Source organism: Lepidothrix coronata, unplaced genomic scaffold (genome assembly GCF_001604755.1).
Source record: "Lepidothrix coronata isolate B3197 unplaced genomic scaffold, Lepidothrix_coronata-1.0 Scaffold1, whole genome shotgun sequence".
NCBI lineage: Eukaryota > Metazoa > Chordata > Aves > Passeriformes > Pipridae > Lepidothrix > Lepidothrix coronata.
Window position 1 is genome coordinate 3,698,874 of NW_016690181.1, and position 23,996 is coordinate 3,722,869.

The following is a 23,996-nucleotide window of genomic DNA, read 5'->3' on the forward strand; positions in this document are numbered from 1 at the left end:
TCTTTGCAAGCAGAGAAGTTATGACAGGACTTTGCCTTCAGCTTTCCCTGTTTCTTGTGTCAACAGACACAACAGACATGCATGTATCTATGAATGAGGGTTCTTCTGTGAAACCTCATCAGTCAAGCTGGGCTAGGAAAAGACAGACGCATACTCTCCCTCTTGCACCCCTTCCATGGTTTCCAGATACAGAATCCAATAAAGTTCTCAGTGAAATGTTTTCTCACTTTACCTTTCAAAATCTTTGCAAATCTGCTCATTCCATGTGGCCTATGAGCTCTTTTTATGAGTTTTGTTATTGAGTCCCTCCCCATCACAACTTAATGCCTTCCAGTGTTTACCATCAGCCCTTCTCTCTCACTTCATCTTACTATGATTTCCAGTCTGTAAGCACTGTTAGTTACTTGCCTCCTCTCCGCTCTCTTTTTCCTGTGTCTTCTTTACCTTCCACTCTGGCAAAGTAGTTTTGGATTTCCTTTATGCTTTTCAGCATCCTCATAATGGGGGTAAAGGGAGTGTATATGTATGTGTTGGGTATTTGCCTCCTTCCCCCAGTCATGCTCCCCACCAGATTTTGACCCTGACCCACCCCCAATATCAGGACCCATTCCATCATCTACTGCAAGACAACTCTAATGAAGACCATCACCAGACACATTCCCTCCACTAGACTCTTCTCTTCTACTATGGCATCTCAGAGAAGTCTGAGATCTGACTCGGTTGGTCTATCAGGAACCAAAAGACAAGATCCTGAAACAACTTCTGTGTGCAGCACACCAGGAGACATCACATGGATGGGTGCATGCATGCCCACACCATGAATGCTAATATGAACAATTGTTTGAAAGGAGACAAAGTGTTTCTCCAGCTTAACTGAAACCCACGCCTGCAATCCCAGCTGCCTCATCACCACCTTTGACTCATTCCTCAAACCCTCCCCTCCTCCAGCCCCCATTTGTCTATGTGCAGAATCTCAGCTGCTTAGAAGAAAATTACCAAGCGACCTTATCTCCTCTATCCTTTCAACCTTATCTTCTCTTCCCCTCCTGCAATTCCTCCCATCATATACACAAGAATGTTCCCAACCCTTCTAAGCACTTCACCTGCCTCTATGATTTTACTGTGTCAGTTTCTATCCCTTGACATTTGTCAGTAAACATTTGTACGCTCTGCTCCTCCTTCTCACAATACAAATATGCATTAACTTCTGGCATCTCTAAATTTCCCAGAGACTCTGGATCACAGTTTGGATGTCTAGGGTGAGAGGAGGAAATGCATTTACCCCCATATGTCCTTCTCATTTCTAGCTCTCAAACTGCACCCTATGAACTCCTGGCAGTCACTTTTCTTTTTCCTCTCCAGTAAACCTTCTGTCTCTCAACTACTACTGAAGCTGCTCTACTTCTAGTGACCCCCTTCCTGGACAAAGCTCAGGACTAGAACTGTCATCATCATCTCTTTATTAGAAAAGGTGGTAATATTTTTGACTCTTCAATTACTCCTCCCTTGCCTCATGTGAATGACTGCCATCCCCCTACCATTACCATCTGTCCTAGTTAGAACAGCTGGGACCAGTTCATCACTGTGTGGGTGTAACCCAAAACTGTGTATTCTATAGCCTTCCATGCCATTTCCCAGAAACTGTTATCAATAGACCATTTACACCATTTGCCCAGAGCAGCCTGATTCCTCAGGCTATAAACTGAGTGTCAAGAGGCCTTCGAGATAAGAGGATGCTCCTTGTCCTCACACCCATTGTGGAACTCCCCGCCTTGAGGGAGGTACTGGGCATTCCTGCCTGAACTGGAGGATATATAATCTTGGGGTCTTGGGACTTCTTTAACCACTTGTGGGATCCAGAGGAAGACTGCAGACCACCACTCTCAACTAGACTGCAGACCACCACTCTCAACTAGACTGCAGACCACCACTCTCGACTGGACTGCAATCACCACTTTTGACCAGACTGCAACAGCACTCTCACCAACAGGTTTTCCCCTCTCCTTTTACTTTGGACTCAGGGGGCCCAACGAACACCACTCTGTTCATGCCTCAGGGTGCTGGGTTATACATTTGGGTTTTGTGGGTTAAAACCAATTGTTTGTCTGTATAATCGTACTTATTGTATTATTTTATTAAATTGTTATTCTGACTTATAACCCCTCTTTTGAGTTGGGTTCATTTCCCCTGCCAGTTTACCTTTAAACCAGCACACCAACCTAACCACACCCAGAGATGGTGAAAGAGAAAAACGAACGATTATGACAATTGCCACAACTTATTCCACACTGATCTCTGTTTTTGCTGCCAGCCCTAAAGTTATCTCATGGGTCATAAGCCACACCTAGGTACTCCTTCCCACTTGTTGCTGCAAAAACTAATGGATTGAAGCAGCTTGGTACAGCTGAAATTGTACATAGTTTCAGGCAGTGCTTGAAGCAAGCGGAAGAGATGTGAACCTGTTTCCCAGATCAGCAAGAATACAACTCAGAAGGCAGACTACCAGGGAGCTCAATAGGACTTAGAGCCCAGAGCAATTATATGTATAGAGGCTAGCTCACAGCTCCTGCTCATTTTGAACTCTCAGAAACATAACTCCTGCCTGCCAGGGCTGCTGAATTATAGCCCACGCTGAGCTCAACTGGAGACTGTATCAACTACTGCTCAAGAAAGCAAAATACAGCCTCCTTCAATAGCACTGACTTGTAGCACCTGCTTAGTTCAAAACCAGCTCTGAGCTCCTGCAGACACTGAAGACCATTCCCTCTTCAGCTCCATTACAGAGGTGGTGGATACACTAATTTAAAAAAGCACAGGGCACAGAGGGAGACATACATGATGTACACCCCTAGCTTTGGATTCCGTTTATATTTTCTAGTGTTCAAAATCTCCTGCTGCCTGCATTTACTTTCAATTGGGTTCTGAAGTGATGACCTAAAAAGCTAGTGCTCTCATCCTGATTAGGGCCTGTATTTGTTATTGCACAAATATCATTTGGCTTCTCTCCTCAGTTCTCTTCAAGATTTTCCCTGTCTTGAGCAAGACACTTAACACCTTCCACATTTTTAACAAACCCAAACCACTGACAAATCCAGCCTTTATGTTTTGGGGAAAGTCCACAGCCTAAATTTATTTGCCTAGGCTCTGCTCTTGCCAAAGGCATGTTCTAAAACTCCTCCAGCTTCCACACAGAGAGGGCAATTTCTCTGTGTGGCTCAAGTTAAGTAAAACACACAACTAAGGTAAACCCAGAAGTCAAAAGTAACTCTGAAGAGGCATGTAAGTTGTCACTAACCTTGCAAAACCTTTCCATCCATCTTTGCCCGCAATCAAGGAAAACCAACAGCCAGAAGCATAAAATCAACAGCACCAGCTAAGGTAACAACACTATATGGAGAGAAAACTACCACTGCAGAATCTAATAGCTAACACAACCTTTAATTTATATACATTAAGTGATAACAGATTGATACATTAATGCTCAATTTAAAAAAAGGATCCAATGGTACAATACTATCTACCTGTGAAAGGGAGATGGAGATCGGCACATAGCATTCTTATCAGATCCCTTATACAACATACAACTATGCTGCCATAGCAAGAGTTTCCTCCATCTTTGTGCCAGGGTGGCTATAAAAATGTCTAGGAATATATTCTATATCAAGCGTAGCAAATCTGGCTCAGGGTTTGCTTTGTGGTGTTGGGTTTTTCCCCCCCCCCCGTATAAAACACGTAAGCAAAAATCATGACTAATCTCTTCAAAGATGACGGCCAAATGTGGCAGGCCTCTGAGAATTCCTACCCCTCTGCACAGCAGATCGCACAGCCTCCCCTCTGTGCTCTGGAGAATGGGTAATTTTTTTATTATTTTTCACCCTTTTAAATGGAGGCAGCAAGCTGTGGGAAAATACTTCTACGGTTAAGTGAGCTTTACCACCCACAAAGAGAACAGGTCCCCAAGGGGCCCTCATCGCCCACAAAAAGATGAGCACTTCTGCAAAGCCTTACCCCTTCTGATATAATGATATCTAGAAATTCATCACTTTAACAATGCACACAAAAGGAATCAGCCTGCACCCTTCACTTTTAAGAACATCATCATCTCTCTCCAATGCCTTTCTGAATCTCAAAGGCAGCTTTAGCTTCCCAGTCACCAGTACAAAGAAAGGCTTACTGGGACAGTTTGCATCAGCAAATACATTATATAAGCTCTCTCCTGCACTGGGACCACTGCAGACACCCTATGAAGACTCCTGTACATATACCAGGAACTTCAAGACCAGTACTATGATCATAAACTTCCCCTTGAGATCAGGCAACAATTTTCTTAGTTGAAACACTTTATGTACTGGAAAAAAACACCTGTTTCAGCAATCAGCTACCACAAAATAAGCGGTGAACTTTATATGGCAGTACTGCAAGAAATAAAAAAATCCTAACACCACCACTCAAATACCTGGCATTTTTTTCCAGTCTAAATTGGTCTGACATCAGGTTCTGCTTTTTGTGTACTGAATTAAAGGGTGCTCGATCAGAAATCTTTCCCCCACAGATATACCTAGACCAACCAAGTAACAACAATTACCAACTACTTCTTTGATTAGCTAAATACATTAAACTTCCATAGTGGAAGTTTTCCTCAGCTGATTCTTCCTTCAGCTATTTTCAGTCCTGAAGTGTAGACATAAAGAGTTGCACATGGATTTGAACATCATCTGGAATGGTATCAATAAGATCATATAAAAAGATAACAGCAGTTTCATAGTGCCTCATACTACCTGCCTACATAAGGCCTTAGCATTATGTCATCACGACAAGAATTCATATTCCCTTGGTTCATGGACAGCTCCCCAAAGCCATTTTCAGAGTCTCTACATTGCCCAAAACAAGCCTTCACAAACTGCAAATGGGATTCATATTATTTGTCCCAAGGTATCTCATCTCATTCTGGGCTGTAATAATATTCACTTAGCCACAATGGTACCATTGCTTGGATCATCACTGGGAACAAAGTGACTGCAGGAAAGATCAGCCCTCCAAATAAACAGAATGCCATTGCCACTGTCACACTCCAGATTTTACTATCTACTGAAAGAAGTGGATTGATCCCAGACTCTAAACACCTGGTTCTTTGAAAGGCCAACAGCAGGAGACTGCAAACAGATCTTGCCTCTGGCTTAGAGTCATTCTGTAGAAGTGCTTTAACTGTCTAAAATCTTCCCTATTGTTTCAGCTTAATTCATAGCTTGAAGTACCACTCTGTTCCCATTTGAACAGTGTCCCACAAATGCATATGAAAGCCTATGAAGTGCTGGTAACAACAACCCTGCAATTGTGCCACCAGCTCTTCTGGGACACAATGGTAAAATTTTTAACTACTACTTCAATGCTCTGTATTTGAGACCTTTTAACCCTTACATATGACTTTCTCATGGGGAGGTCAGTCATACCCATAGCTCTAACAACTCCTCTCATGAAGCAGCAGTAAACATCTCCAGATGTCTGGTGCACATGAGTAAATGCAGATCTTTCCAACTACGGTTAATCTCAGTGCAGTCGCACTAGTCAAAAATCCCCTGACACCTCAGACCTCATCAAGCATATCCTGTAAAATGAAGTGGCCTGCACTCACTCGTATCAGAAGAGTTGTGCTCATTCTAATCTCACTTGCAAATAAAAATTGTAAATTATGCTCATAATGTACAGCCACTGATCAGAACAAGTCTTTCTATGGACACCTATGCTACATAAGCAGGCAATAGAGGGGTTTTCAGCTTTCAGTTACCAAAAGGAACAGAAAATGAGACTCTTGACACAAAATAAATATATACTCATGGAAAATTAGTAACAAACCATTCTCCAGTAACATCTGCACTCTCGGACAAACCTTGAAAGAGCCAAAAGTCATCTGCAGTAACAGCCATTACAAGGTTTTACAACAGGAATAGGAGACAATCCCAATACGTGCAACCTACTCCTGAGATGCAGTGTTTAACATAGCTAGAAAATACTCTATTCTCATCTACACTGAACCCCAGTATCATTTCACTGTTCCTGTGCATTCAGTCAATTTAGAGAATCACTGAAGATTTAGAGTGGAAAGGACCTCTGAGATGCTCTATACCATCCCTCTTCTCAAAGCAGGTTGAATTACAGCAGGTTACTGGGAAGTATCTCCAGTCAAACTTGGATACTAAAGACAGAAACCCCATAATCTCCTCAGGCAAACTGTTCCAGCATTTGACCACTCTCAAAATAAGTTTTCTTAAGTTCAAACAGAATTTCAATTTGAGTCCGTTGCCTTCTGTCCTTTCACTGCGCATCTCTGAAAAGAGTCTGCCTCCCTTCTCTTCATTCCTTTATAGACATTGACAAGATCCAGTCCAAGCCCTCTCTTCTCCAGGCTGAGGAGTCCCAAGTTGAGTCTCTCTCAACCTCTCCACTCAAGTCAGTCTCTAAACCCTCACTCATCTTTATGGCCCTTCACTGCACTTACTCCAGTATGCCCAGGCCATCATGCACTGGAGGTCAAGAACTGGACAAGACACTACAAATGCGGCCTTACTAGGTCTGAGTAGAAGGATCACGTCCCTCAGTCTGCTGGCAATGCTCTTCCTAATTCAACACAGTATACTGTTGGCCTTATTTTCTGCAAGGGCACATCTTCTGGCTCATGTTCAGCTTGCTGTCTGCAGAACCTCCAGGTCATTTATTGGAAAGTTGCTCTCCAGACAGTAGGTCCACAGCCTGTACTGGTGAATGGGGTTATTCTTCCCCAGGTGCAGGACTCAGCATCTCTCTTCACTGAACTTCATGAGAATTTGTTGGTCCATTTCCCAGTCTATGAAAGCCACTCTGAATAGCAGCATAACTTTCTGGTTCATCACTTATTTCTTCTAGTTTTGCTGTGGGTGCACTCTGACCCATCATTGCAGTGATGAATGAAGACCTCTTCTAGGTAACATCCTTTCTGCACTCAGCCATCAGAGCAAGATGTAGCCTGTCTAATTTCAGACATCTACGGTATCCACACCAGAAAAGCACTCTTCTGAAGCTCCCTATATAATCTGGTGGTCTAGTGGTTAGGGTGCTGCACTCTCAGTGCTGCGACCCGGGTTCGATTCCCAGCCCCCCGGGCAGATGGAGCTCGTCAGCCCTGTAAGGCAATCCATCTAAGAGAAGGTCACTCTAAACAAACCTACGTCCTGGGGACCTCACTGCCACTGTCCAAGCTTGCTCGGCCCCGGCAGATGAACCTCAGGATTAAAGGGTGGGTTCAGTTCAGCGCACGCTGTGTCTCACCTAAAAAATCCACTGCGCAGGCTCGAAGGGTTAATGACCTTTCCCAAATCTTCGCTCGCGAAGACTGGCCATTATTATATTATTATTATTATATAATCAGTGTTAAATACACTGAAGATTCAGAGCACCTCAGTTCAGCTCACTTCAGGTGGTGAATCAGAGCTGAAGCTTTTTTTTCCTCTGCTAACTATACAGGAAGCTTAGCCTTACAAGTCAGATGCCCCAAAAATTAGTGTAAATACCTCCCATAGTGCACACAGCTGTGGATTCTTATTTCCAGTTGACTCCTACCCCTCTCAATTAACACATTCCCAGACTTAGCAGATTGTGATGAACTATGGCTTGAGTTACAAAAGCATAAAGGAAAGACAAGAACAAAAAGAACTGAGCAATAGCAGGTTTTAAAGCTCACTCTTATTGTTCAATTGTTTAAGAGAATTATGGAAAATCTCAAGCTCTCAGGTGTGAAGAGGTGTTCTTTCCATATAGACAGTGATACATAAAATTTGTTTCAGAAATTAAACTGGTTTTGGAATCACTCAAGCCTTGAGAGTACTTAAGCCTCTAGAATCAAATAGGGGATAACATAAGGGTTCTGATGCAAGTTCATTCCATCTGCCCTACAGTCTCTAGTGCTTTGCACTCCTAATGTCCTAGCCAAAGAATTCAAACTGTACCTGTTCACAGGTGTAAAAAGTGTTTGTGACCACAGAGCATGTTTGCTGCTAAGTGGAAGATGCAAGTGAACAGAGACATAGAGCAAGCAGGGCATTATATGCAGACAGCCAGATTAAAGTTATTCCATTCCAGCACAGAAAGTACCCTGACGCTTTCAGTTTATGCTTTTATTATATGACAGTGTACAGCAGGAGCAGACATCAAAACCAGGATGAGTAACCGCTCAGACTCACTGCAGAAGTTAATATTTAGGATGTGAGGGAAAGGTTAACTGGAAACAGCATACAAAACCTTTTCCATCACATAAATGTGTATATTAATAGCTTTCTCTTAACACTATCTATCCTCCACTTTCAGAAGACATCTAGCTAGATATAATAAACCCTCTTTATCTCAGAGGAGCATTTATCTGCATCAAAATCAATGCCGCCAATTTAGGAACCTTTGTGGGGGTCTTTGCACAGGACTAGTATTTCAGAAGAGATTGCCTGTGGGTCATTCAAATGTTAATTGCATCAACTACCTATTAGCCTTCATTGTGCCACGGTACAACGATAGAGAATGACACAGATTAGAGCAGCAGAAAAGAGCCAGATGGACCGCCAATTAAAGCACAGAGGGGGAAAAAACAAACTCACTGGTGTCTTGCAATACAGGGAAAAATTACGATGAGGTACTATGAAGATGGACCTGTCACCACAAAAAGTTATGTATTATGAGTTGTTTTCTAGGTTTGTTTTTTTAAGCATTAACAAACTGACTTCTATCTTCCAGGAGAGAGATTTCATTTGAAGAATGTGCGCTAAGAAGTTCACTTTTTGACCACAATCATGACGTAGTATAACTCTGTAGCCATGGCTATAGAATTCATGAAGTGCAAGTCAACAAGGGATCTAATGCTATGATAAAGTTAACTCACAGTATATAACTTTATTCTGCATCTATGACACCAAACTACCAGGACATTTTATTTATGAGATACTCCACTGTGATGGGAGCAGCAACATTAAAATCTTTCATGGCTGAAAGCTGCTCTAAGAAACCAGCAGCTGGAGAGAGACAAAGGCAAACAAGCTGAGGTGCAGCAGCTAACCTTCATGAAGGGTCATGGGTTGCAAGTGCATTATTGGAACACATGAAGTAAATTTTTAAATGAACACTTAAATAAGAGGATGTCACACAATTAAAGTCTTCTCCACATTTCCAAAATTCTACTGTTTTCAGAAGTTTAAGTACCATGTTGAGGAAATAACACCTCTGAGGATACCTCTCACCAGTCCCATAAAGGGACACTTTCCACCACTCCCTCCTGTAATAAGTTTCTGCATTTGCAATTCAGCAGTACAGCCTCTTTTTCCTTACATTTCTGCATGAAAGGCTGCACTTCCACAGAAATTATAAACCATTCTCAAGTCTGTGATGAAGGTGACAGATATCTATAGCTCTCAAGTTGCAGAAGAATCTGAAGCATATTTTAAGCCTCTTATGTCATTTCGTGTCCACTGACGTAGATCACAGAAAGACCACAAAGAATAAAGTCGCTCAAACATTCACATCCTTCCATATTTAGCAGTACCAAACAGACTTATAGCAGAAACACGTAGCATAGAAAGCCACATGGCTACGTTCATTGATTCTATTATTCTATTCTAGAACTGTCTATTATGAAAAGCACGATTAGATCAGGATACTGATTCAAATTCACATAGTTGTCTTGGATGAAAAGCAGAGGCAAGCTAATATCAAAAAGCCAGTGATAGACAGGTGAAGGTACAGATTCAGAACAACACTCAAATCTCAGGTTACTGTACAGAAAATACATACCTACTGTGAAAAACATTAGAGTACAGGGTACATCACACACAACTGCGATGTGTTTTCCCATCAACTTCTGCTGGCCCTCTGGAGCTCTCAAGTCATCTCTGTCCTACTCTGTACAGCTGTGCATCACATTTGAAGGAAGGGAGCATCTCAGAACAGAATTAATAGTACACTGACACCGTATATGACAGAACAGGATTAGGTCAAGAAGACTTGAGCCACAGGAGGCAGTCACAACTAAAATGCCAGGAACTAGAGATCTGCCTGCAATATGGTTTTGAAGGCAACCAAAGAAGCCCCTTATCACGATCACTTTCATCATTAGAGTGGAACTGAAAGGTTACTTGGCTAATTGTAGAACTGCATCTATCACAGGTTCATCAATACCCATTTTAACTGGCTTTACGTTAGAGCCATTGACTTGTATGTGAACATTAACCCTAAACACAGCTAGAGTGATTGGGAATGGATCGGGAATGGATGTACCAGAAGGCACCTTAGTGAGTTTGGCTGGTGACAGGCCATCACCTTAATTCTTACTAGAACTATCATGTGCTCAAGTAAATCATCCTGTCCCAGAAGGATGACAACATTTATCCATCACCTTAGCTAATTCTCATCCTGTTGAAACTTCATATGCTCTAACAATTGTGAGTTAGCAGTTGCTGGCTGAAGTACAGAAATTCACTTGAAGACATCAGACTTTGAATTCTCACAGGGAGTCAAGTTGTGAAGAATGGGATAGCTTATGTGATTTTGGGAAAACAGCAGCTGAACATTACAATTTGAAATCCTAGATCCCCATTAAAGGGATCAGCTGATTTTTAGCTTCAGACAGCTTGCTTTGGCAACTCCAGCAGAGATATCCAAAGATGAACCGTTATTGCTCTTGCAGAAGGTTATACCCTGAACAGGTGTGAGCTATGGAAAAATATGTGATATCAAGCTTATTCTTTGATTACATGTAAATGTTCAGTCTCTGGTCTGAATCTATCACCCTGAGATAACAATGAAATCACTCAGAAACTGTAAATGTAGAGTGTTGTATCACTCAACCCTTATGCCCTGCTGAGTTTGGATCTCCCCATGAGGTGGAAGACAGTGTAACTGCGTTGGATTGCATTTTAACAGATAAAGTCTGTTGGCAAAGCCAGATCAGACAAACATGACCTGTGACCACACAAAGAAAAATATTTTGTTTGTTGAGATACACAGAACTGAATAGAAGCCTATTAAAACAAAGTGAGGCAAGACAGAAGCATTTCACAAAGCTAGGTAACTCTACCATAAGCTTTCATCTGTATGTCTCCTAATGAGTAACAATGTCAACAAAATGGCATCTGTGTCAATTTTTAAAGCCTCCTGCAAAGTTCCTTGGCAAACACTGATTCTCTTCTTCCTCCAAGCTTCCACTGAACTGAAACTAAAGCCTTCTTTGTTTCACTATGCCATCAGCATGTCTTTGTCCACCCCAAAGCAGTCAATTACTATAAAGCCTGAAGCAAAAGTTCAGAGGGGCGAACAAGAGGTCACAAGCACTTCAGTGGCAACGTTGTGCATCTTTTTTTTTTTTAAACGTATTTACCGATTTTTACAAATATTTTAAAATGTACATCCTGGTCTGTGCTACCAGACGCCAAAAAATACCCAGAACTTGGCCATCAAATTACTTAGTAGTGACCTGCTCACAGTGTGACTTAGGACAAAGAGATAACTTATTACAAAAAAAAAAAACCCAACCCAACAACAAAAAGACCAAACCAAAACTAACAAAAAAATCAACCAAAGAAATAAACACACAAAACTCCCCAAACAAAACAGTGGGCAGAAATATTCAGCTTAAAGAAATGTTTCAAAAAGGAGTAGGAGGTGGTAAATACAATACTGAGCTGTGTGTTCCATGGACAGGTTAACACTGCTTAGAAGTGAGAAGCCAAAAAGTATTTACTGCTTTCATCATCGCTTTAGCAAACAACCACTTCAACTAGCTTTTACTGTATGGATGTTTCCTTGGAGACCACAACGCCATCCCTTAGGACAGTTCACCAAGGAGAGGAGAGTGCAGAGAGTGGCTTACAGCCCACACTATCAAGAGCCTTAGAAGAGCTGCCAAATGAACTCTCAGATTTTTTGATGAGTCTTGAAATAAAGGGGAATATGGAAGGCTGAAAAATATGCTAGTGTTATACCAGTATTTTAAAAGGTTGAAATAGGATGAGACTGTCAGTCTTGTCAACCTGACATTGATTCCAGACAAAATAATGAAAAAGCTGATATAAGACTCAGTTAATAAAGGATTAAAGGAGGACAGTGTAATTACTGCCAATCAACACAGACTTTATAGGAAAATATAACTTGTCAAACTACCAACACTTTTTGGTGTGATTACAAGTTTCAATGCTAAAGGTAACAATGTTGATGTAATATATTTTCACATGGTGTTTTACTTGGTGCCAGAAAGCACAGTGATGCAGCATATCATATCAGCTGATAGGTAAACTCCACCAGTAGATAAAGAGGCAGGCAGGAAGGTGCTACTGGGGTGCGTTTTTGTTCCAGTGCTACATGCAAATTAGGCTGCTGGCATGGAGATATCTCTGTCTGTCATGTTGACTAGTATCGCTTCGTTCTTTCCCTGAGCTCCCACCTACTCTACCCATCTGTTGCCACCTTTCCTATGCTTCGCCTGGAAGTGCCTTGGCACAGGGATGGCCACCAGTCCCCTGACTAGTACAAAGGACTCTAATCCTGACCTAAACCCTGCCTGGCACGTCAGTCCTTCTGCCCAACCTACTCTGTTGCTGTACCAGCCTGCCTGCTTAGATAATGCGTAATTTTTAGTAGTTCATTAAACCAGATTGCTCTAGGAATTTATTCACAAGACAGTCTTCCCTAGCGTGGAGCTATTGTCTGTGTAACAGTTGCATGAGAACGACACTTAAACAACAGAAAGCTGTTCACATAGAGTTGAAAGTAAACGTGGACAGAACCTGACAGCAAGAGCTTTGACATTAAGAAATTTAGTCAGCACACCACAGTAATTCACACACCAAGATCTCCATCTGCTGCTTTGATTTCCTCTCCGCATACAGCAGTAAGTAGGGCAGGGGACAGAAGAAGTGCAATTGGCTGTATTTTCCCAAACAGCAGCTCTCACTCATACTTGACCACAGAAGTCTACTGTCAGTTTTCAGAAAGCTGTCAGGTTAGGAACACAGGGTTTTTACTGTCTCTTCTCAAATGCCGTAGAGGTTACATAAGAAATACATTTGGCATTTTTGCATTCAAACATAATTCAGAAATTACGGTCTGGATACATGGTAGGATGAAGCAGTTTAAGGCATTCAAGCTTAGATTAGCCTTAGGAAAATACATGATAGATTTTTTTCCTCAGCCAAGGCTGGCAATCTCACCCTCAACTACCAGGTCAGGGTTAAAAAGCACTTTTGAGCTTGAGTAGAGGTTTTTCAACCATGGTACTGAAGAAAGAGCTACCATAAGACTTGGCACAGGCTAACTAGAAAGGAAAGCATGCTATCTGCACTGTAACTTTCAATGGCTCTGAAATATAAAGGTGAAAATGACAATGCTGCTGACCAATATAACGATCATGAGAAATTCTCTGGCTATTCCATAATTGCAACATCATTTTCTGGTTTTTGCCTTTCATGCCGCCTCCTAATATTTAAAATTTCAACTCTCCTGGTTTCTACAACACATGAACAAGCTTTTCAGCACAAATGTAAAAAACAAAAAACCAACATTTTGAAAGCTGAAAGCATAGGTAAAATAAACAGAATATTAAAACATAACACAAGCAGCTACTGCATTAGAAGAATAAATTTTAATTCAAGTCAATAAAGGCCTTTACTGTGAGGTTCTACAACACTGTAGAAGCCAACAAACCTTGCCTTAAGTAGGCTCAGCACAGGATCACACAGAAAAAATAGATCTTGTTTTTTGAAATGCCCATGATGACAATTCCTGCCTTCTTTTGTTATTCTTGGAACCACAAGCACTTGTGTCTTGGGGCTCAAATTCCCAAAAAAGTGCAAGACAAAAAAGCCTGGCTATTTCCCAGCCACTAAGGAATAGGCAAACTGCAAAGAGGGCTGGAGAAGGGTTGAAGGCAGGTGTCTCCAGCAAAGTGGGGCCACACAAGAGTTCCGCAGTGTTGCCTGGCAGCAAGTGATTATCTGTCAGTGTGCTGTTTCCACGTGCCAACAGCCAAAGCCCACACAGGCAACAAGCACAGGAAAGTACACGTGTCAGCTAAAACTACAGGCTATCTCCACTGTTTCCTAAGGAAAAAAAACAGAGGTACTTTGGAGGCTAGGCTTTGGCTGGGCTCTTACTATTACTGCAACAGCAAGGTCTAGGAACAATGCACTCAAATCAAAACGTCCAGGGAGACAAAGTCTGGAAGATGTCAGACAAGACCACTGCCACATTAAATCAGCCACACAAAACCAGCAACATTTCCACCCCAAAATGGTTGGGAAAACTCCAATGAAGACTCTTAAGAATAGTTAGATAAATCCCATCAAAAATGGCTTAGGCATTGATTGTGACTTAGGAAAAGGGTCATGCAGCTTCTTGAGAAACCTTTCAACACTCCTTTCAGTGGTGGTCCTGTAATTACCTACAGGAGGGAAGAGAACCACATCCCAACCTACCTGTCCACACATCATTTCTTGCTCTCCCCCAAGCTCCAGAATTACTCCCCCGCACTGGGGTTAATTACAGAGCAACTTAGATCCAGCCAAAAAAGACTCACACTCAAGATATGTGTCATCTATAACCATCTCATTCATGAACTGCCAGACTGCCAATACTCCTCCTCTTCACCCCACCTCCGCTTGCCCTCTGAGCTCCCAAATGCCTGTGTGCTGTATGTGGTGGCAGCTGAGTTTTTTAATATGCACTTATTAAGATCCTAATTGAATCCCGCATTGCCTTGTGTGCGTCTTCCTAGCCGGAACATGAACAAGGCACCCTGTAATTCAATTAGAAGGACCTGCAGCAAGCTGATCATTAGTCTGTCAGGTTTTTTTTAAAAAAAGACATCTAGGAATAGGGGAGGAAGTTAAATAAAGGGAGAATTGTTAACAGCACCCCTCCCCAGTTCATGCAGACACTCCTATACACATACTTGAAACATGGAATCTGCAATCCTCAAGCACTTGAATGACAGCTCACCACATCACTCCAACAGTCATTTCTCTTGCTTCAGACAACTTAAATAGAACCTCAAAAGTTGGAATTACTTCTCTTTATCAATCCTCTTCTGCTCAGATTCATGAAAAAATACCACTAATATATACATGACTACAGCAAACAAAGAAATCTTATTACCTGCCAAAACCCTGTTGACAGAGGAATGGGTGGCCAAGCCAGGCTGTCCCCGTTCGTGGAAAATCCCAGCATAAGGCAAATACTCTGGCAGCAAAAAGCGTCTGCAAAACAAAGAGAATAAGCTTATGCGGAGAAAGACATCCCAGTGTACACAGTCCTGGAGAGCAACTGCAATTACTTGGAGGAAATATGACTACATTCCAGCAGACTATAGTAGAGGGAAGGCTGGAATCCTCTGCTTAGCCAACCGCTTCACTGCTTCAAATAAAAAACAAATTACAGATTAGATCCTCCTCTGATCAATGTGGCTGCAAAGATCAGCATTAACCAAATCCTCTACCTCCCACAATAGCGTCCTAATCTCAAACCAGCACATTGTGCTGAGAATCTCTGATCAGATTCTTTTCTTCTCCTATTCTGCCTTCACATCATGGCTCCAACCTGCAAGTAAGAAGCACTAAGATTGTGCTGTCCTTCAAATGACACAGGATGAGCGGCTCATACTAACATGCCATCTCAGGAGTCCCAGAAATCGAAAACCAAGGATAAACCAGCCCTGTGCAAGAAAAGGAATCCATCTGAAAGCACCAGAGAGCTGTACTGCAACTGGTACCTCCAGGATTTCCACACCCTTTTACTCTTCTGTGTAGATGCCTTACCTTGGGACAAAGCGCCCTAGCGACGGTGCAGACATGCGTGCGTTCCGCGGAGCTCGGTGCCTAGATCGGTCTCCATTGTCCCTTCAGTAAAGGAAAGAAAATTATTGTACATGAAAAATACTGTGGAATAAAATATTTTCCAAGAAAACAAAAACCCAACAACATCACCTATCATCCTGAACATGTTAGAGATTTAATGGTTTTCATGCTTCTGTAATGTTCCAAATTCATACAACTAACTATACCAAATCCTCTTGACAATTTTACATATGGGTAACCTCAAAGCCCGCTTTCTTCATTGTTTTACAATGTCTCAAAAGTATCAACAAAATCACAGAGAGTCAATGACTCAATGTCAGCACCTGAACAAATGAAAGACAAACCTTAGAATTTTGACCGGAGGAGCAAAAAACAAGCTCACCACAGTCCTGAGGAGAACTTTCTGTTAGTCAGAGAGAGGTGCCAAGTTCCACATTTTCGTTCCCAGAAGTACAGGCAAAAGAGCATAATCTGCAGACTATTCTTTTGTGTTCTTTCCCTCGAGGTCCAGTTGAAGTGGATCTCAAGATAATCTCACCTTTCAAAAGTTTTTCCAGTTAAATCATAAATGTTTGGTGGTATGAGGCAAAACTGGACCTCCTTAACAACATCTCATTCTGTTTAACAATAACTGTCTGGGCCTTGGGAAATGAGGCAAAAGGGTCTAGCATCTCTTGTCCTACAGCAGATACAGGAAGGTCTTCCCCAGAAGGGCAGTGCAATGCTGAACAGGTTACGCAGAGAGGCTGCAGAACTGCCATCCCTCTAAGTCTTAAGACGAGCTAGACAAAGCCATGGCTGACACAGTCTGATTCTGGCAATTAACAATTGCACAATAAGCAGGAGATCAAACTGGAGGACCTTCAGAATCCCCAGCAAACAAAATTTCTGATATTGCATTCATAGGTCACAAGAGGACCTGTAATTACACAGCACTAAAACTGCAAGGAAAATAATGAAACACCATCAGTGACTCTGGAGTTCTGAAACAGACCTCCCAGTGCTTTCTTCTCTGTTCACTATTTACTCTCTGTACGACCTTGCAGATGTAACAAGTCTGTTCTCCCTGGATTCCAGATCTCCATCTGTAATTGCAGCACTCCTTTTCTCCTTCCCAAGCAGTTGTGGGGGGAATATTACTTGAAGAGCCTAGAAATCACTAGGAAACTAAATATTCCTTATGCAACGCACTAGCAACACATTTCTAACCCACTCCAGCAAGCTGTGCATTTTATAATCTTTTTTCGTTTTGCTTTTTTAAAGTTAGTGAGCAAGAAACGTAGGCTGAGAAGAAAGTCCATTACGTGGCTGTTTCCCACACACTTGAGGAACCCAGGAACACAAAAGCAGAGGTTGTTCTGCAAAGGTCATTAGCATTTCAAGCAATTTCACCAAAACCAAATCTGAATCCAAGCTCAAAGCTTCCATTTCTCCTCTCACTGCAGACACAGCATTTGCAGTTCACAGCCAAAGCCGCACCTCACCCTCAGGTTTCTGTGTAACCAGCATGGTGCCTGAAATCAGAAATGTAAAAGCTACTGCTGTTCTTTTATCAGTTAAGATGTGGATCAATAACAGAAGGAATCCTGTAAACTCGAGTGCTGACATATCAACTTTTCCTGCTAAAGAGAAAAGGCCAAAGCAAAAAGAAGCGTCATAATCCAGTTCTTGCCACACACAGTAAGAGCTACCAGAAGACAAGAAATACATTTTTTAAAACTCTATGTAGCAGTTTGAAACAACCCTGGAAGAAAAGCAACAAAACAGTTTTCAGGGTTTGCATTTGCTTTGGACATTTACTAGAAGTGGAAGATGCTCTTGAAATGGACAAATATCAGGAAGAGGAACAACAGCAGGACTACCCCCTGCAGAACTCTCCAGTGGAAGACTCTCTGCAGCAGTTTTCAAAAGGAACGAGGAATTAGCTCCAGCAAACAAAAGAAGATAAAAGTCTACAGTCCAAATCAAGAGACCTAAAGCAACTAACTGTTCAAGTTTCTTTAAATGTCACTAGCCAACGTACTTAGTATCCAGAAAAACATTTCGGACACAAATCTTCTAATCAGAGAGACCTTCTGATGTGACAAGTCCGTCCTGCACTGTCCTATTCGCTGTGCATACAACCTCCCCCCAATTAAAAAAAAAAAAAAATTTAAAAGGGAAAAAATATAGACTAGGCTTTTCTTCAGTTTTCACCATAACAGCAGATAGCCTTTACTGATTCAAAAGAAAGTCATCTATTTTTAACATCCCCTAAAAAAAAAATAAATTAAAAACCATACCCCAATGGCCATTGCCTTATAACTCAAACTGCAGAGAATAAGAAACAGTGGCTATCTTCAAGAATGCTAGAATTCCTATTTACTGTAAATGGAAGTGTAAGATACACTTCCCTGAGGTAAAGAATAATATTACTAAACATTACTCTGAATTACTAATTTACAGAGCCATTTATACCTAAATTCCCATGCTCAACAACTACATGCAAGAGTGTCTAGCCTAGTGTTGAAAAACTAGAACAGCAGATATTACCCCGATGCCAGCTGAAGATAATTTCTGCACCCTTTAAAAAGGAAAATAAAAAAACCTCTACAGATCAGTGAAGATGGGTGGCACTTGTGTTATTTCTGTACCACACACAGCCTGCTGACAGAGGGAGGAGAGCAGATGTTAGCACACTGCAGTGCCACCGTGAAGCACTCCAGCAAGAAAGGAGAAGTTTTCAAAGTTCTCTAATGCTCTACTTTCTATTTAGCATCAACTACCTATAGAGTCATTAGCTAATGATTCTCAGTGGATAGTTTAATTAACATTACCTGCAAAAGTGGAAGGCAAATCCCTCAGTGCGTGTGTCTACATAAAAAAGGCCTCTTCTGTAAAGCAACTCAATAACCTTGCAAAAGTAAATTAAACAAAAATGCGCCACAGTAAGGTGACAAGGGAAACTCAATACTCTAATTATTAACAGACTACTTTGTCTCAGCTGAAAATCTGCAAGAACCAACAAATGGTCAAAACAACTTCAAGGATCTGGCTCAAAATTCAGGTTATTCATCATTTGTTCAGATACCATTGTGGGACAAATCAAAACAGTGATGTGGAGAATAACAGTTGGTAGGAGAGAAACAGTATTAACACTAAAATACAACAGAGCACGGAAAGAAAGCTATTACCAAACATTCAGGAGATTTATGGATATTTAATAGGGCATAAGAAAGATGAAAGTTTATCCTAGACTGGGTAAGACAGCCAAATCCTCTAGGATTGTCTTGTTTGCTTGTTGAAAGAAAAGTTGACCAATGTAAATTTAATGGAGCAGCAATGTCAGCTCTGAAAACAGAGCTGGAAATACAAAATTTTGTGTCCTACAGTTTGGAGAAAAAGACACTTTTTCATCTGGTAACTTGGCTACTGTATTAATAACAGTGGATACAGAAGACAGCAAAGACAAAAAGAAAGCCATGTTCTGCTTTTCTATCTTGGCAAGAATTCATCTTAATATTTAGTGATTGTTGTATAAGGAAGTGAAATTAAACACACAGCATGGGATTTCTAATGCAATCTGTTGGTCTAACTGTTTCCATTGTAGTCAATATTAAAACTCCCACTGACTATACTGCCAAAAGAATTAGGTCAACAATGACCATTTTGAAAAGCCATTTAATCAGAGCCAGCACCAGTAAGCCATGCAAGTTCAGAAGAATCAAATTATATCAGACCAAGCCAATTGTTCCATATTTTCATCATTTTATCACGTTTCAAGACAACTGACTCATCTAAGCAGAGATTTATTTTCAAAAGTAGATACAAATAAGCAAGTCAGGAGCACTGGTCCTATCAAAAAGGATACAAATATTGACATCCATAGACATTAAAATTACTATTATATTATTCTTTTAAATTATATTTAAAAGAATATACATAATCTGGTAAAAATAAAAGTTATAAATGTAAATGTATATACCCATCTTTGAAGGATATGATCATTACTGAAGAAGAAGTACTTAAGGCAGAACTGAAGGGGACAACAAGAAACAAGAAAATTTAAGCAAAAAGAAGCAACTGCTACATGAAAAGCCTTTCCTGGCATTAAATTTGTGGAGCAAAGTCACAAGCACTGAAAACAAAAAAAACCTGAAGAATAAAAGTATTAGAGAAATTGCAAAGAGCAATTCTGGCCAGCTGGAGAGACAGCAACTAGAAAAATAGCTTTTTAACACAGTAATTGATAAAGAAGTTAGACAAGTCACCCAAGACATGGTGCCTTTTTGTGTCCTCCTGAAGACTGAAATGCCAGTCTTTCAGGAGGAGCTGTTTCAAAGGAACACCAGGGAAAACATATATCTATTTATCTGCTAAAATGTCCTACAAAACAGCAGACTGCTGAGTTACTAATGTCTCTGCTGACCAGAGGGAAACCACTCCCCCCCTCCTTCATTACCTCTCAGAGGGCTGTTCAGGGGAAAATATATTTACAAGATTAAAAATGACACTTCAGAAGATCAAGTGTTTCAGAGAAGCATCACATATGAGAGGATTTATCACCTGGTCAAGAGAAACAGCAGCACTTGCCCATTAAATGCCAAGGATTAACTGCTTCAGAGAAAGACTGATTTGGAACTAGAATGAAGCACTCACTCTTTTCTAGGTGCAAGATCCAGGTGTCTCTATTTTAACCATCTCACTTTTGTGAGATGTTAACTTCAAATGTAAACATCAGGATAGCATGGAGAAAAATTAAAAAACCCAGCCTAATTGCTTTTAGAAACCCTGTGGTTTGGATACCAAACTGATGATGATGTTTTAGAATAGGACTGATATACTTCATAGCTACAGTGAATCATTAGAAAACAGAAACATAAGCAGCCAGACAAAGGTGGAGAATCTCGACTCCCCAGCCTAGACCTGGTACATGAGCATTAAGGAAAGCACTGTGTGCAGTGTTTTATAAAAAAACAGGGCATCCAGCATGACAACCACCCCTTCTTTGAGATCCCTTAATTAGCCATTTTTAAACATTCATGCAAACATGATCATGACTAGGGAAAACATCATCTTGGCTAATTCTAATCACCTGAAAACTTCACAACTGGTGCTCATTGAACAGTTCATAGCACAAACATACAATCAGCTGCCCCATCAGGCTTCAATACTGGAATAAAGTGCCAAAAGTAAGCACTGACTTTTTCTTTTCTATTTCCTTTTTAAAAAAATATATTGCACTGTTGTGCTACTGCTCTTCCAAGGGGAACAGAAATGAAAACTTAACTTTACAAGCAATGCTAATCTTTTAGACCTACAGGCTTCAAGAACACCAACCACTACCTGCTCTGTATGGCCAGCAACAACCCAATAACAGCTTGCTTCCTAATCCTTCCGATTAACACCAGACCTCACCTACTAGGTGACCTGGTTTGACTTCCAAGTTGCACAGACACAAAATAAAAGCAAAAGGAAAACAATGAACACAGTTTCTAAGTAGCAAAAAACCCTCAGATGTACCACCTTGACATGAAAACTGTTTCTACAGGCCCAGGCAACCAACAGTGTGGAATATGACATGAGCTTCTCTGGCAACTGCCATCTTTCAAAAGGTGCTCACTCTTTCACCACCTTGCTATGAAGATATTTGTATTGCTGGAATGTGACTTAATGGTAAATCAACATTATGCTGGAGAGGTTAGCAATACCCTGCAGTAATGCTGCAAGGAAACACTCATTGCCTGTTCACTGCATCCAGGTAGTGTTATTAGACAGTAAGACCAAGATATGGGCAATATAAAAGACTGTCACAAAAGATAAATATGGAAAATGAAGCTGCAGGCTACTGTGAGTAGATCACAAGCTAAAGTAAGACTCTAACTAATCCCTGAAAAATGAAGTTCAAAGAGTAGATTCAATATCATTCCCATTCATCCAGGACTCGTAGCTTTCCTAGTCTGAAAATAGGTTTAAGATGATGAACATAATCAAAATAAATTGCTGTGTATCTGGAATCAATGTCCCAGTGCTAACTGCTCCAGAAACCTCTAACATAGAAGGAAAAAAAAACCCACAAAAAAACCCAAAAGAGAAAGTGACCACAAAATCCATAACAGTCATGTCTGCCTTAAAAGCCAGTTTTGAGAAGGCCCATCTTCATGAAAAACAATGATGCAGAGCCATATGAGCCAAGAAACAGAGGCAGAGGAAAAAACATCAAAAAAAACTAAAGGAGCTCTGGAAAGAAAGCAACAAATAGCAATCCTGCTTTTAATATCTTTATCTGAACTCAAATAGCAAATTGCTAACAAGAACTTTATTTGTAGCTGCTCCAGTAAGAAAGACAGATAATAAACTGTCCCATCTAGGACTTCCAGAAAGAAACTGCTGCATTTTCTGCAGTATACTGATGAGTCATGGATCCTAAAAATCCATTTCCATCAGTATTTAAGGGACATGAAGAGACCATATAGATTCTCACATCTCCTATATGTCCTTTGTTAACTTCAAATGTAAACATCAGGATAGCATGGAGAAAAATTAAAAAACCCAGCCTAATTGCTTTTAGAAACCCTGTGATTTGGATACCAAAAGGCTACCATTGATCAAGTCATCTCTCTTATCTACCCTATCAGAGCTTAACACTTGGCATCCCATTCATCCTGAGGCATCAGCTTAACCTACAGTCCCCTTATAGAGTAAATCTCTTTCTTTACCTCTGGGATTCCTCTCTCCAAAATGACAGAGCTTGTCTCACTGTTCTGGACCTGCAGATCAAAAGCTCCATACCTAAAGACTCACAAAAAAACTTTAGCCATTCCAATCTCTCCTTTCTCCTGCCAAGAAAACCTGGCTCCTACTCGAAGGAGTTTCTTTTGCAGAAACTGAAATACATGAGTGCACAGTGGACAGCTGTGAAGGAGGGCAGTAAAGACCACGATTGATGGTACAAAGAGTCCAAGTTCTACCCGTGTGCTCTTAGTAGTTTGTGCACTAAGGGAAATCAGCAGGTGCACAATGAATTGACTGCATTTCTGGGGATTAGTGCTCCCATTGTGCTGTGTCTCTAGTAAACAACGATATAGTCAGATTGAAAAGGTAGAGACTGGATTTAAACACAAGTATAGACTTCCTGCACAAGGGTAAGGAAGAAATGACTGAAATAATTGACAATCTCCAACCTTTTCCTCCCCTCTCTCAAAGTTTCCAAAAATCTTTCTGTCTCAGCCATTAAGCAAACAACGTGTTTATTCTCACCATGACACACAACTCCCTCCTCGAAATTCACTTTTACCACTCCACTTGAGGAGCAATATGGAGAACAGAATCCAAACCCAAATCTATTACCCAAGCACACACTACTGAGTAGCCACACTGCCACAGCCATTGTCTCCTCTCTCAGTGCATAATGTTAGTTCAGACACAATTGCATCCAGCCAGTTCCTAATTAATATTGTCAGATATCAATGTACCAGTCAAAGTTCTTAAAGAAGCTAACAACAAAATGTACTTTAAATGAAGACTTTCCAAAAGGAAGGATGACTGCCTGGATATGCCACATGAATGTCCAATCAGACGTGCACTTTTCTCCTTAATACATAAAAAAGTTAAACCAGAATGCCAGCCTGAAGTGGAGCACTGTGACACAAAAGAGACTCCCAAACATGAACACTATCATACTATTCTTCAAAATTAATGAAAATCCCACACAAGAAACTGGAAACGAGACTCACAGCTTTAATGCAGTGGCAGTCACCTGTCAAGTTGTGATCTTAAAATCTTTCAAGACAAGGCTATTGGAGGAATGTAGATTTGGCAGGACTTGCCATGATAACGTTAATAAAGCAACCAAAAATGGCAGAAGGTAGGTATGGCAGATACTCATGAATCTTACACACTTATGAGGAGACCCTTGCAAGATGCCTATCTGAGAAACCACAAGTCCTGGTCCAGAACATGCCTTACACGAAAGGATTTTAAGGTGACAAATAAAGCCAAATAACACCACCCTGAATCTTGTAAGCTTTCCCTAAATGATTTATCACCTCTGAAAAGCAAGAGCCTGCTTCCACAAAACCAGAATGTCCATTATGGTTTCAGGAAAACAGTGCCTACAGTTGTCATATTCTCTGTCCGGATGCTCAGTGGTGTCTTGAAAGA

General features: G+C 41.0%; 1 protein-coding gene across 2 annotated transcripts in view; it reads right to left on the reverse strand.

The window, feature by feature from the left end:
- Nucleotides 1-23,996, reverse strand: part of AMBRA1 (autophagy and beclin 1 regulator 1) — a 128,516-nt gene that overhangs the window by 64,037 nt on the left and 40,483 nt on the right. For both annotated transcript variants that reach the window (XM_017808090.1, XM_017808081.1), the window contains 2 exons: nucleotides 15,816-15,896; nucleotides 15,157-15,257 (listed from right to left, as the gene is read on the reverse strand). In XM_017808090.1, the coding sequence (XP_017663579.1) occupies nucleotides 15,157-15,257; nucleotides 15,816-15,896 (182 nt within the window). The remainder of the gene's footprint in view (nucleotides 1-15,156; nucleotides 15,258-15,815; nucleotides 15,897-23,996) is intronic.